This window comes from Pygocentrus nattereri, chromosome 19 (assembly GCF_015220715.1).
Source record: "Pygocentrus nattereri isolate fPygNat1 chromosome 19, fPygNat1.pri, whole genome shotgun sequence".
Taxonomy (NCBI): domain Eukaryota; kingdom Metazoa; phylum Chordata; class Actinopteri; order Characiformes; family Serrasalmidae; genus Pygocentrus; species Pygocentrus nattereri.
Window position 1 is genome coordinate 39,524,121 of NC_051229.1, and position 14,494 is coordinate 39,538,614.

Consider the following 14,494-nt stretch of genomic DNA (forward strand, 5'->3'; position numbering starts at 1 on the left):
TGCCCGGAGCAGTGGACAGCCCTATCCACGGCGCCTGGGGAGCAATTGGGGGTTAGGTGCCTTGCTCAAGGGCACTTCAGTCATAGACGGTCAGCCAAGGGGATCGAACCAGCGACATTCCGGTCACAGGGCTGGTTCCTTAACCTCCAGCCCACGACTGCCCCCTGCTAACTGTAAGCACTGAGATGGAACTGCTATGCTTTGGGGTTGTGTGCCTGACACTGGCTCCAGAAACACTGCACAGGTAGACAGAACAATGGATTCTATTAAATATCAGCAAATTCTGGAAACAGAAGCTGAAAAGATAAATACCACCATGGTCCAAATCCACCATGAAGTGCTTCAAGCTAAAGCTTTTAAAATGGCCCTCTCGAAAATGTCCACCACCAAAATAATAACTGACCAATGGAGAGTGGAGTACAGAACTCTGATAAATTGCTGATAAATTGCAACAGATGGGCCACAGGTGTGATTGTACACCTAGATAGTGGACCTATAATGTCTGATCGTCTCTCTGATCCACTGCATGGCAGGTCTAAAGCACGACCCCCACATGAGGTGTACGTTTTTGCTTTAGAGGTCCGGGTCAGCGTAAATGTTGAGGGTCACAGCCGGACACTTGGCTGTCTTGGCTGTGTCTCTGTTGCCATGACGCTGTGAGGGTCATGCTGGTCAGTCTGTTGTGTGAGATGGTTGTGTTCTTGGAGCAGCTTTGCTCTGACTGCAAACTTTCCCATCACTGAACAACACAGGCATTTCCTGAATGTGTTAGCGCCGCTATTGAGTACTCATGTTAGCGTCCAGGGAGTGAAAAGGGGTGAGTGTCTTTGTTTGTTTGTTTGTTTGCTTGATAATTTATTCATTCAAAATACCATCATTTATCGTGGGAAATCAAATCCAAGCCTGTGCCATAACACTGTGTCCCAACTGCAAAGTACAGGATAAAGAACACAAAACATGCGGATGCTGGTTCAGTGTTTATTTGCCTGTTTATTTCCCAGCATGAATGCGCGTTTTTGTGTGTGTCTAATATTTTACCGAACTGGAAGTCTTGAACATTAAAATAAAGTTAAATGCTGAAAGGTTGTGTAATCAGAATCGTGTTGTTTGTCCATAGGGCATGGCCTTCTCCCTGGAGGAGCGGCTGCAGTTGGGCATTCATGGCCTTCTGCCTCCGGCCTTCCTCAGCCAGGATGTCCAGCTGCTACAGGTCCTCCGCAACTATGAGCTGAAGAAGGATGAGCTGGACAGGTGAGAATGTGGAGAGCGGAGTTACTCTTACAGTCTAACCTTTACTGATGTCAGAATATGTTAACTTGCAGTGATTTGCAAGTTAAAGTTACGCATGGCCAAAAGTATGTGGACACCTGAAAATGACTTCTAAATGTGCTTGTTGAACATCTCATTCCAAAGCCATGCACATTAATACGGAATTGGTTCCCTCTTTTCCTGTTAACAGCCTCCACCCTTCTGGGAAAGCTTTCCACTAGATGTAGCAACATGGCTGTTTGGGTTTGCTTTTAGTGTTAGGCATCCCAAAGGTGGTGAATGAGGTTGAGGTCAGGGTTCTGTACTGGGCCCATTCAAGTTTTTCCACATTAAACTCTACAGATTGGTTTTTACGGAGCTCACTTTGGACACCGAAACAGGAAGGTGCTCCCCAAACTGCTGCCACAGTGTTGGAGGCACACAATTCTGTAGAACAAAATTAGGTCACCAAACTATGAAAAACAGCCACAGCTCATTATCCCACCTCCACCAAACTTTACAGACAGCACTATGCACTCCAATAGGTAGGCTCTTCTGGCATCTAGCAAACAGATTCCTGCATCGCATTTGTTTGGTCCAGACCAGAGAACATGTTTCCACTGCTCTAACCGCTGTGTGCTTTACATCACTCATCAAACATCAAACCCCAAACAAAAAAGGGAGAGTCCTGCATTTCAAAGATCATGGAGTGAAAGTTAAAGTATTCTTTTGAATCATTATTGGTTTTGTTATTTTAAATATGTGTAAAATATGCATAAAAACAAAATTGTGCCACTGATAATAATAAATTCCACTTACATGATTGGTTACAAAAAAAGTCATAGAGGAGACTCTGGGTTCAAGAATACAAACAAGATGATGTAAGACAGCTGTTGAACAAAGGGACGTGAAGGACCCTCATAAGAAATTCTGCTAATTTTAGCTTATTAATTCATTCTAAGCTTCTTTTTTTAATCAGAATGTAAGAAATGTAAGACGCAACATCCCGAGACTCCGTTCTTCAGTCCGGCTCATTCCACTGCCACTGTTTGTGGAGATTACAGGGCTGATTATGCACCTGTTAGCAAAGGGGTGTGGCTGAAACAGCCAAACCCACTAATTAGGAGGGGTGTCCCTGTAGTTGTGTGTAAGCAAAGTCTCTGTTATGATTTTCTATTTTAAGAAACGTTTTAAAACCTTGCCAATAAATTTGCTACGCTTTACAAACTCCTGCTCTTTTTTACTAAAAGTCGATGAGCTGCCTGGGATTAAGGAGCAGCTATCGCAGTTTGGCGTCCGCAGGCTGGATTTGGTGGTCAGAGTTAGGAGATGTGGTTAGACCATTATTAGCATTTTTCCAGCAAATCTAGCTCCTGTTTCTATAGCGCTTTCTCAAATTCCTGAGTAGCGCATTCTTTTCCCGAGCCCGGCCAATACCTGACATTCCATCCTCTGACGGGTTTGCCTTGAGTGTCTGTCCACCCTAACAGTTATGACACTGCTGTCATTTTACAGCCCCAGATCTGTTTGCATTACGGTCTGTGTTTTGATTTCTTAGACAGTAAACGGCAGCTGTGGCTGGACGAGGTCACTTTCCCAAGCTGGCCCCCTTTCCCTCAGCACGCCTTTCATTCTTTAAATTGCACCGGCTTCTCAGACCATCGGAGCCGTTTTGATATCGCTGATGAGCTTTGGGCTCTGCGCCAGTATTTTCTAGCACAAATATTTGTGTTTAGGACAAAATTCAAAAGTTCTGATGAGAGAAATGTTCGGTTAGCTTCCTGCTAGCCTGTCCACTGCATGGATTACACGGCCTTTTGGGACTTATTTGCCTTTTTCTCTCTTTTGTTCATTTCTAGACTCTGTTCTGTGGTGAAGCCCACTGTAATAAAACTACAGTACCTTAGCTTTGCACTCCACTTTACAGGGCGGGGCAGCGATGTCTAAAGTGTTCCCATGTTTGGAAATGAATGGTAAGTGAGCAGCTCTGCACTGTAATTGCGTCGATGGCAGGTGGACAAGCTGCGGCAATTTTATCAAGATAACTTTATCTTGGTGAGACTGGACTTCAGTTCATTTTGCTCCAAATGCTGAAGGGTGTCTGAAGGTCGCTTCTTTAGTTTTGCACTGGAGCTGCAAGGCTGGTGTAGCTAACATCAAACATCAAGTGCAAACTGCGTGTCTCAGTCCTCACTGTTTCTAAAATTTGGACATTAATCTCACACAAACCTGTGAGCCAAAACATTATGACTGCCTGTCTAAAGAACACTGACCCCCCCAAAGCACTGACCCTCTGAAGGTGCCCTGTGGTATCTGGCACCAAGATGTTACTCCTTAAAGTACTGTAAGTTGTAAGGTGGAACTCCTATGGATCAGACTTCCCACAGACACTTGATCTGTGGCATTATCCTGAAAGAAGTTCATGCCATTACCACAAAAGGGGTGTTCCTGGTCCACAACAACGTTTAGGAAGGTGGACCCAGGATTTCCCAATGGTACATTACTCAGAGCATCACAGGGGCCTCAAGGGTACATCTCGGTACCTTCAGTCAGGGAACATAACTGTGCCATAAATCTGTAACCTGTAGTGATGGAACCAGGATGCACTGTGAGAAGAAGACAAGCCAGAGGAGAGACTGTGATGAGAGGGGCACTGCCCCAGTGACGGTTTGGGACCTTTATTTCTGAGAGAGAATGTCGGCTGAAGTCTTCGCGCCTGCCTATTTCACCTGTGTCCAACATGAGATCTGACTGTCCACTTACCATCTAATAAATGCCGGACCTTCATTTGTGCCATATTGCTTTGCCTGTGAGTGGTCAGAGTGCTTTGGCTCATCCGTTAGGCCTTTTTCACATGTTCTTCTTGTGCTTGCTTAGTGAGCAATTAGGCTAACAAGGAATGGGAGCTTACCCCATTTATTAGCTCGACCGCATTTGGGGCAAGGGTTAAATACATTTGGAGTAAAGGGGGAATTGGTGTAAATGGGATTTTTGGTTATACTGTAGCTTTAAGTATTTTTACCAACAGAAAAATTCCTGACAACAAAGGCTTCAAAGTACAGCTCATGCCAGAGGAGAGGCTATTGTAGGTCATGGCCTGAGGGCACAAGGCTGAGATTAAGCTGTCCGATTGACTAAATGCCATCTAAACCCCGAGCCGAGCATTCCAGAGCAGCCACGGCCGATGAAATGAGGAAGGATGGCCAGCTAATGACATTCAGCGCGTTATTCACTTTTCAGCTTCTTTTAGTTAAAACTGAAAGGTAAACCTAAACCTACACACGTGCAGAGGAGGGAGAGATGCAGGTGGAGGGAAAAATCTTTTCTTTTTCTTGTGCAGAAAACTGTCCAGAGTTTTTCACGCTCGTTAACACGGACCAAAACACTTAAACACGTAAATCACTGCTTTCCTCTGCTTATTGCGTGTGCAGTGCCCATAAAACGTCTGCAGCATTTCAAAACGTCCTCTTTTTGGCCAACAGCCTGAAATCTGAAAAAGCTGAAAGTGAAAAACAAAAGCTCTATATTTCTGAAATGAGAGGCAGTGAAGGAAGAGGCAGCCGAGGAAATGAAAACCTCCGTGGCTCGTTTTTGTGTAACTACTGATAAGTTATTCAAACCTTTTGTACACATGCAATGCATGAACAGCAGAGTCCACCATAAAATAGATCAAAATGTCCCTTTTCTGATCGGATTCGACTTGAGATGTGCTTGTTTTTCAGAAGCCAGATGTGAACAGCATCACGTAGTAAATCGGCCAAGGGAAGTTCTGCCTCTTTAGCCTTGCACTGAGGCAGCGAGGCTAGTTTAACTAACGAGCAGTAGAAGCTTGTGGCCCGATATGCGTCTGTCCCTCGGGCCGGCGCCAGCTGGGAGAGACATACATCTTATCTGCTCTTCCATCTGTTTTATCTTGGCTGCTTGCCTGTATTTGCACATCGTGTACAGGTGTTTTGGGCTGGACTGCTAAACAGTGTACAGAGATATACCAGCATGCACTGAGCCAGTATGGCAGCCTCAGTGGAGACGAGTCTCGCAGTGACGCAGTCGGTCCTAATCACTCCTGACTGTGCAGCCACCTGATTGGCTACTTCGCTGCAACGTGCTTGGACAGAGTGGATTCTGCCATCTTTCCGTCTCCACCCGAGCACGTTCAGTGGGGTTGCGAAGGACACATGACGCAGCTGGGATTGATTCCCTGCCTAAAGCATAAACAGGGTGTGTCCCTCACTGAGTGTGTGTTTATTTTCAGGCTGGGCCTTTAAACACTTCAGCTTCTCTCTCTTTCAACAGAAGCATCATCATTGCATCATTTTCTCCTCTGTAGATGAGACTAAAATAACCGTACAGATCAGAGCTGTGGGCTCAATAGCGCGTCCACCACAGTGCGGTCACTTCAGTCTGTATCTATTAAGGCAGTAGTTTGGTAAACTTACATAAGCTTACCTCAAATGTAGCAACTGGAGTGAGATTTTCAGGTCACTGGAGTGAGAGTGGAGTGAGATTTTCAGGTGGCTGGAGTGAGAGTGGAGTGAGATTTTCAGGTGGCTGGAGTGAGAGAGGAGTGAGATTTTCAGGTCACTGGGGTGAGAGTGGAGTGAGATTTTCAGGTCACTGGGGTGAGAGTGGAGTGAGATTTTCAGGTGGCTGGAGTGAGAGTGGAGTGAGATTTTCAGGTCACTGGGGTGAGAGTAGAGTGAGATTTTCAGGTGGCTGGAGTGAGAGTGGAGTGAGATTTTCAGGTGGCTGGAGTGAGAGTAGAGTGAGATTTTCAGGTGGCTGGAGTGAGAGTGGAGTGAGATTTTCAGGTGGCTGGGGTGAGAGTGGAGTGAGATTTTCAGGTCACTGGGGTGAGAGTGGAGTGAGATTTTCAGGTGGCTGGAGTGAGAGTGGAGTGAGATTTTCAGGTGGCTGGGGTGAGAGTGGAGTGAGATTTTCAGGTCACTGGGGTGAGAGTGGAGTGAGATTTTCAGGTGGCTGGAGTGAGAGTGGAGTGAGATTTTCAGGTCACTGGGGTGAGAGTAGAGTGAGATTTTCAGGTGGCTGGAGTGAGAGTGGAGTGAGATTTTCAGGTGGCTGGAGTGATTTTTATTCTCTCTTTTTACACACAAATATAAGTTCATAGACGACTTTCCCAGGAAGATTAAAATGATTTAGTTATTTATTTAATTTAATTTTATTTGAGCTACACATCGTTCTCTCTTCCTCTCATTCTCTCTTTATCTTTCTCTCTCTCTCTTTCTTTCTTTCTCTTTCTTTCTTTTCTTTCTTTCTCTCTTTCACTCTTTTTCTTTTTTTTTCTCTTTCTCTCTTTCTTTCTTTCTTTCTTTCTCTCTCTCTCTCTCTCTCTCTCTATCTCTTTCTCTCTTTCTATCTTTCTTTCGTTTTTTAAACATACCTTAGAGTCCTATAGGGTCAATTCCAAAATATGATGCATTAAGATTCTCCTGTTCGCTGTGATTCACTGCTGTTCTTACCTGTGTTATGTAGTGGACGTCTGTCCTTCATTACAGGTAACAGGGGGTCCTACAGTGTCAGAGTCTATGTGTAGTGAATACATGGCCCCCAGGACCTTTAGGATCTCAGAGGAGCATCTCTGTGTTTTTCTGAAGGTCAGTAATGTAAACAGAGGAGCTATCCAGCCTCAGCGCTCAGAGGGGAAACTGCAGTAGCTGGCTGACGGTTTTTATTGCTGGGAAGAGAAACATTTTATCCGTATAACCTCTTCACCCTCTTCATGCCCGCTCTGGGTCACAGCACGTCCGTGTCTCCTTCCTCTGTCCGTCACTCGGAGTCTTACTTTCTCCTCTGTGTTACACAGTCTGGCTTTACACAGTAAAACTTTCAGGCAATAGTTTCACAAAATGGTCAAAAACAACTGAAGTTGCAGTCCATGTTTCCACCGGTCACCCAGTTTAGCCTCATCTGAGCCGCTTCCTCTCTCTTCTCTTTAATATAGACACACAACTGAAATGTGAAACTCAAAGCGTAGGCGTGAGAATTATTTTGGGAAGTGTGAGTGTTCTGTCATTGTGGACACACACACACACAAACACACACACACGGCACACACTGACACACTCACAAAGACACATACACACACACACACACACACACACACACGGTACACACATACACACACACACACGGTACACACTGACACACTCACAAAGACACATACACACACACACACATGGCACACACACACACGGCACACACTAACACACACATACACACATACACACACACACACACACACGGCACACACACACACACTCACAAAGACACATACACACACACACACACACACGGTACACACATACACACACACATGGCACACACACACACGGCACACACTAACACACACACACACACACACACACACACACACACACGGCACACACACATACACACACACACATACACACACGGCACACACACTCACTCACACACACAGACACACGGCACACACTGACACACTCACAAAGACACATACACTCACACACACACACACACACACACGACACACACACACACACGGTACACACACACACACACACACACACGGCACACACTAACACACACACACACACACACGGCACACACTGACACACTCACAAGGACACATACACTCACACACACACACACACACACACATATGGCACACACTAACACACACACATACACACACACACGGCACACACTAACACGCACACACATACACACACACATGGCACACACACACACGGCACACACTAACACACACATACACACATACACACACACACACACGGCACACACACACACACACGGCACACACTGACACACTCACAAAGACACATACACTCACACTCACACACACACACACACATGGCACACACACACACACGGTACACACACACACACACACGGCACACACTAACACACACACAGCACACACATACACACACACATGGCACACACACACACACGACATACACACATACACACACACACACACACGGCACACACACACACGGCACACACATACACACACATGGCACACACGCACACGGCACACACTAACACACACATACACACATACACACACACACCTACACACACGGCACACACACACACTCACACACACAGACACATTGTGTAACTGGGGTCTATTCGCTCTACAGCAGCTCAAAGTTTTCCCAGCACTCTGCACACTTTCATCTCTTCATCATTGTTGTGTATGGGGAATGGTGCTCTGTTGTGTTGTGTTGTGTTGTATAAGACCACTGAAGACAGCTATAACAGATTTTTCCTCTCTTTTTTCATCAGATATGTCTTCCTGATGGGTCTTCAGGACCGTAATGAGAAGCTGTTTTATCGTGTGTTGACGTCAGACATAGAGCGCTTCATGCCCATCGTATACACACCCACTGTGGGTCTGGCCTGCCAGCAGTACGGCCTCACCTTCAGGAGACCCAGGTAAGAGAAGACGCCCTTTGTTTGGATAGTCTGCTGATAATCTGCTCAGCTCATCTTTAAAGTCAATCTGAAACCAACGTTCACCCTTTTTACCTTGATAGCTCATCAGATTGTCTTCATATCATCATTTAAAAGACAAAATCCTTGTTTTCTGTAATCTCCCATCAAAGTAAGTCTTGCTTCTCATTAAATACCTTCTGGTTTATTTTATAATCTCAAATACGTTTTTACACCCCTAATGACACCTTAATGGGCTCGTTACACCACAGCGATGGCTCTCCAGAGCTAAAGGACTGTGTTGGTTCATCACGTTTAAATGTATGCATTCGGCAGACACTAACCATGTTTACATGCAGCCTAATAATCTGTTAATAGTTCGACTAATAGTTTGATGGAAATAGAAGGCGTCTGTGTAAACACTGAAGGAGGCCCTTCAGAATAGCTTCTATCCGACTGATCGAGGTGGGTAATCCTGTAAATAATCCGGTATATAGAAGAATAATATCCGTGTAACCGCCTGTATCCGATTACATTCCCTATCGGAAAGTTTCAGTCCGTTCTGCATGAGCGTCGCGTCACAGTGAGAGTTTATACTGTTCAACACGGCGGAGCAGAAACTGGTCTGCAGAGGAGACGAAGTTCATGCTCTGATCTTTAAAAGACGGCGGTGGGACGGACGTCCAGCTTATGCGTCTCAGAGCACGACGTCTTCCTCTCGGCCTTCTTTAATAAGGACGTGTGAAGGACGTTTTCCTGAGTCTGACGTCATTTTAAAGCAGTTAAAAACACAATCACTGCTCACTGCTGCTCATCTCACTCTGACTGGACTCACTGGTTGTCATGGTAACGTTTACACTAAATGGTTCTCTATGCATTCACGGCATTTTGGATCAGACTAGTTGTAAACAGAGATTTTCATCTGATTGTTGGGTAGAGTGAGAATAAACGCCTCAGTCTTAATCAATAATCAGGATGTGTTCAAACAGGAAATCTGGAGAAAGTCTTTGTATGTAAACACAGACACTGATGTCCAGAGTGATTTACTGTTTTAATCACATTGCCAAGGTGGGCGAATGGCGCGTTAGGAGTCTTGCCCAAGGACTCTTATTGGTGTGCTTGTCCAGGCGGGGAGCTGAACTCTGATCTGCCACATGAAGGGCTGGGGTGTTTCCTACTATGCTATACCAACCACTTGGTCATAGACTTTGGTTAACCCTAAGCTTTGTGGAATCTACGGGTAAACAGTGGCATTCCTCAACCCTCAGGAGAGACTCCAGCAAGCAGCAGGGAACCTTTCATTTCTGTGACACTAAATCAGACACGATTAGTGAAATTAGCACAGATCTCTGGCTCTGTAACCTCCGTCAAAGTTTGGACCCACACGAATGTTTCTTTTTAAACGTTCCCCAGCAAATACTTTGTGTAAGTGGATGTGCATCTCCTGCAGTCCTGTAGTGGCTCCTCGTGAAGCTGCTTAAGATAAGTGCACAAAGCTGCACCAAGGCTGAAGACTGTTTAGACCACACCCCCGCCTTTTTTGAGTACTGGTACTGTTAATTAGTTTAACTCCTCTCATGAGTTCATATTCAATCGTAGCCATTAGCATTTGTCTACCTTCACTTCAGATCCTTCTCTTGTTTTGGGAAGCGTTCGCTCTTAAAACCTCCTGAAAAGTCTTTCTTGGCTTAGATGTGTGATTGAGAACGTTAAAACTGTCCTTCACATTTATCATCTCATTTACAGGAAGTGTGTCTTCCCAGGTTTAGTACATAATATAGTAACTGTGCAGACTTCATTACAATCAGGTTGAGCTGTTTTAATTGTTTAGAAGCATGTAATAAACCTTTGTCGCACCGCGGCCGTGCCTGCGGTTAAACAACCATCCAATGAACGGTGTGTTGAATGTGTTTCTTCTATGGAATCACTTCATAGACCTCTTTTTGGCACCTTTATTTTAAGGAGTGTAATTGAAAGCCACTGCATGATGAACATTATCGTGACCTGGACAAGTCAGAGGAGGAGAAAGCTGCAATCTTCAGCCACTTTCCTTTCATGTATGCAGAGTGAGGGGCACTCGAGGGCTGAAATTACAAAGGAAGAAACACCAATTACTCCAGTGATGGATTGAGTGTGGTGTAATTACAGTAAAGAGAGTGACTGGGAGGACGAAGGGCGTTAAAGTTATTGAGGAACGAGGCCGAGTCGCTGACTTAATGACAGAGTGCGTGTGGGGAGGCTGTGTTCTGGGAGAATGTAAAGTGGGCTCAGCCTTTGTCTCTTTAAGGCTTGTGATTTGTGATCTGTGGATGTTTCAGGGCACAATCTGGCTTTAAGCTCCGCCGTTAACGGCTTGTGTTGGCACAATTCAGTGTTTACATCATGTTGGTAGATGTTGGTAGACCCCGTTTCAAGCCTCAGATTCTTAGTGAGGCTGTTGGGAATAGAGGAAAAGCCCTGAGATAATAAAGAGCATCTCTCATATTTCAGGAATGTGCCAGGCAACGAGTTATGACCTCACCGAGGGGCTTCAGAAGGAGGAGATCTTTAGGTGGTCTCTATTTAATCAGTCAGGGTTGCGCCTAATCAGAGGATCTTCCAGGCCTTTAGTGGAGGTCTGGTGATTTCTGGAAACCAGAAAATACATGTCTGCAATTTTCAGATATAATTTATTTTTTTTAAGATTTTTTTATTTTGATTTAACTGAATTGTAATGGCCCTGCGATGGATTAGTGACCTGTCCAGGGTGTATCCTGCCTTCCGCCTGATGATCGCTGGGATAGGCTCCAGCAACCCTGAGACCCAGAAGGAGAAGCAGCTTAAAAGAAGCACCAGTGGAATCAACCAATCACATTTGGTTTAAATTAAATTTAAACTAACGTACTTCTGGACACCCCACAGGGGTATTAACAGAAATGGTCATCATCATAAAGGTGTCCATCAACATATTTTCACCATGTTTTCACATTTGTGGCCAAAACTGAAGGTTTGCTTGTGATTATTTTAATAATCAATCCATATATTCTCTACTGTTTGATAAAAAATAGCTAAACAAACCATTTTGCCTTCTTCGATTCCGTCCCTTTGCTCCTGCCAACACTGCAACACAGCAATACCAGCATATATTGTGCGTTGAATGCTGGTCAACCAGTGTGACCAGAGTGGGTTACCAGCTAAACCAGTGCCAGACCAGCGTAAGCAAGCATGAACTACCATCAACCAGCATGGAATTCGTGCAGGTCTAAGCTGTTTGTTTTTGGCAGGGATGTTTCGGGACACCTTGCTGGCGTTTGATGTCTGAATATTATCACTAATTAAACGCCAGTTCTCGTTAGCATCTATAATCGCAGAACAGCTCAGTCACTTTGCACTGAAGTCCCTGTAGTTACTGGTTAAAAAGCCTTCGTGTGTAATAAGAGACTTTAAGGAATTAACTGTGGAAGGTTTTGCCAGATACTATAAAGTAATACATCTGTCTAAATGATGATTTTCCTGCTCTGTTGTTAAAAGAACATTTTGAAACTCTTTTGACCCAAAGCTGGTTTAAACTCCCGGTTTGAATGCTGATAAGTGCTGACGTCACAACAAGGGGCTAAAATGTGTGGCCTCTGCTCTTCAATCAGAAAAAATGATTGAAAACTTACAAAAATCTGCTTGTTAGTGTTTAAAAACCCAACAGTGCCCCCAGATCTCTGATGGAAACCGAGGGCCAGTTGACATGAGCTGAAAGAATGAGCCTCTCATTCCTTCTGATGTCTAACCGCAGGTAGTAGTGTTTCTGATAAGATGCTAAAACATTAGAGAATAAGCTATAAAGTGATATTAAATCCCCGCTGTGCTGAACCGAAGCAGCGAGTGAGGAGGTCAGAACGGAGCTCATTTCAGGGAGGAGTGATGTTTGGGTCACAGTGGAGCTCCTGCGAGATGTTTGTACATCCAGTGTTTTCTGGGTTTGATTTGCAGTAGGTCAGCAGTGAACACCCAAGAGCCCAAATTAGGCCTTGGACTGGACCGTGGGTTTGAGTTCTCTCTGCTGGCCTTGGACTGGACCGTGGGTTTGAGTTCTCTCTGCTGGCCTTGGACTGGACCGTGGGTTTGAGTTCTCTCTGCTGTTCCTGCGGCTCTCGGGCTGCGATTTGACCTCAATAAAGTCCAGGTTTTCTGGAACAGTACTGCTGCTATAGAGCTGCTGTGGAAGCTCAGGCTGTGAGTCTGGATTGAGGAAGAGTCTGAGGTCCAACTGTCACTGATTTACATACATACCAAACTTAAGGTGCTAGAAATTCTGGTAACTGATAAAATCATCTGATATGATTTATTATGGACAGCAGGTAAACAGGCTTTCATAGTTTTAGTTAAACTGGTGTAGCATTTTACTTTATAGATCAATAAGTGATAATATTATGGGAACCAGTTGTACAAACCAAAAAAAAATCTTAATAATACGTTAGTAATTCTTTCGGTAAGAATTTGGTAATTAAATGGAAACGTAAGCATCCTTAAATAAATTGTTTATTTTCCAGTTAATACAAAAATTGGAAAAAAGTGTAAAAAAGGAATTTTATTTATTTATTATTTTTTTTACATTTTATATTATTAAAGAAATCATGAAGAAGAGCAGAAAAGGGAAAGAGATTCTGCAGAGGGTTTGTAATTCCAGGGACCTGACAAATAATACAGAAAAAAACATTTGGGAATAATTTCCTCGTGAACTTTGCGACTCTTGCGCAACAGTTTTGAGTAACTGCTGGTTTAAGTGCATTTACTCACTCTCAGCAGTTACACTCTCCAAATTGGTCATAAAGTAGTAAAAATAACGATAACATGTTGTACCAGTCTAATAATGACATGCCGGTGTTCTGCTTATTAATAAATAAGTTCAGATAAAGAAAGTTAAGCATGTTGGATAAAGATAAACGTACGCTTTCATCACGGAACTCATTTCCGAACTTTCTGCCAGGCCTGTTCCTTAAAGTAGAGTCACAGTGTTTAAGCCCTTATAATCTCAGGCTTTATCACATATTAAAGATTAATATTCAGTAACTCCAGGGACTCTGAAGGAAACTGGCTGGGCTGTTCTTGAAGTGTATAATGAAACTTTGGGCCCACTGCTGGACTCTGGCCATTTAAAGGGTTAAACACTGAAGGATTATGGGATGTTTTCCAGCCTGGATTGTCTATAACCTCAGTGTATTTAGCTCCAGGGCAATATTCCAGGGTCATATTTAGTCATAATTCCAGTGCAATTATCCATATTATTTTGAAGAGCAGATGTTTTCACCTGATGTGAGACGCAGTGACTGTGAAACGAGACAGAATGAAGTGAGTTTGTGTTTTACAGTTACAGCATCATTTAGTCTCCAATCCATAAAGTTTTGGCATAGAACTGTGTCTGTACATCCCACCGAAGCCGACCGCTTACAGACGTGAGAGATCAGGATCAAAGTCGAAACAAGTGAATTAGAACTTCTGCTGATTCATTGTTTTTGGGCTAATAACTCGTTTATATTCACGGCCTTTGGAAGCTGCTCCTATGTGTTGACTGAGCAGATGGACGGTAAACAGTATGACATGAGGATGGAGGATCTACAGCGCCTGGCTGTTTAGTGTTGCTCACTGTTTTAAGTTATTATTTATTAACTTCCATAATATTAGCATGAAATGTAAGGGTTAATACAACTTGTTTTTAGGGCTGGCTAATTAAATCATTTTATGTTCAATTATGATTTTGGCTGCTAAAATGATTAATGTGCTGCATATTGTTTTGCATTTTTGTCTTGTGTTATGA

General features: G+C 44.0%; 1 protein-coding gene across 1 annotated transcript in view; it reads left to right on the plus strand.

Moving 5' to 3' along the window:
• The window catches only part of me1 (malic enzyme 1, NADP(+)-dependent, cytosolic), a 138,537-nt gene that overhangs the window by 38,766 nt on the left and 85,277 nt on the right, over positions 1 to 14,494 (plus strand). The window contains exons 2-3 of the mRNA XM_037531004.1: positions 1,118 to 1,251; positions 8,560 to 8,709. Coding sequence (XP_037386901.1) covers positions 1,118 to 1,251; positions 8,560 to 8,709 — 284 coding nt within the window. The remainder of the gene's footprint in view (positions 1 to 1,117; positions 1,252 to 8,559; positions 8,710 to 14,494) is intronic.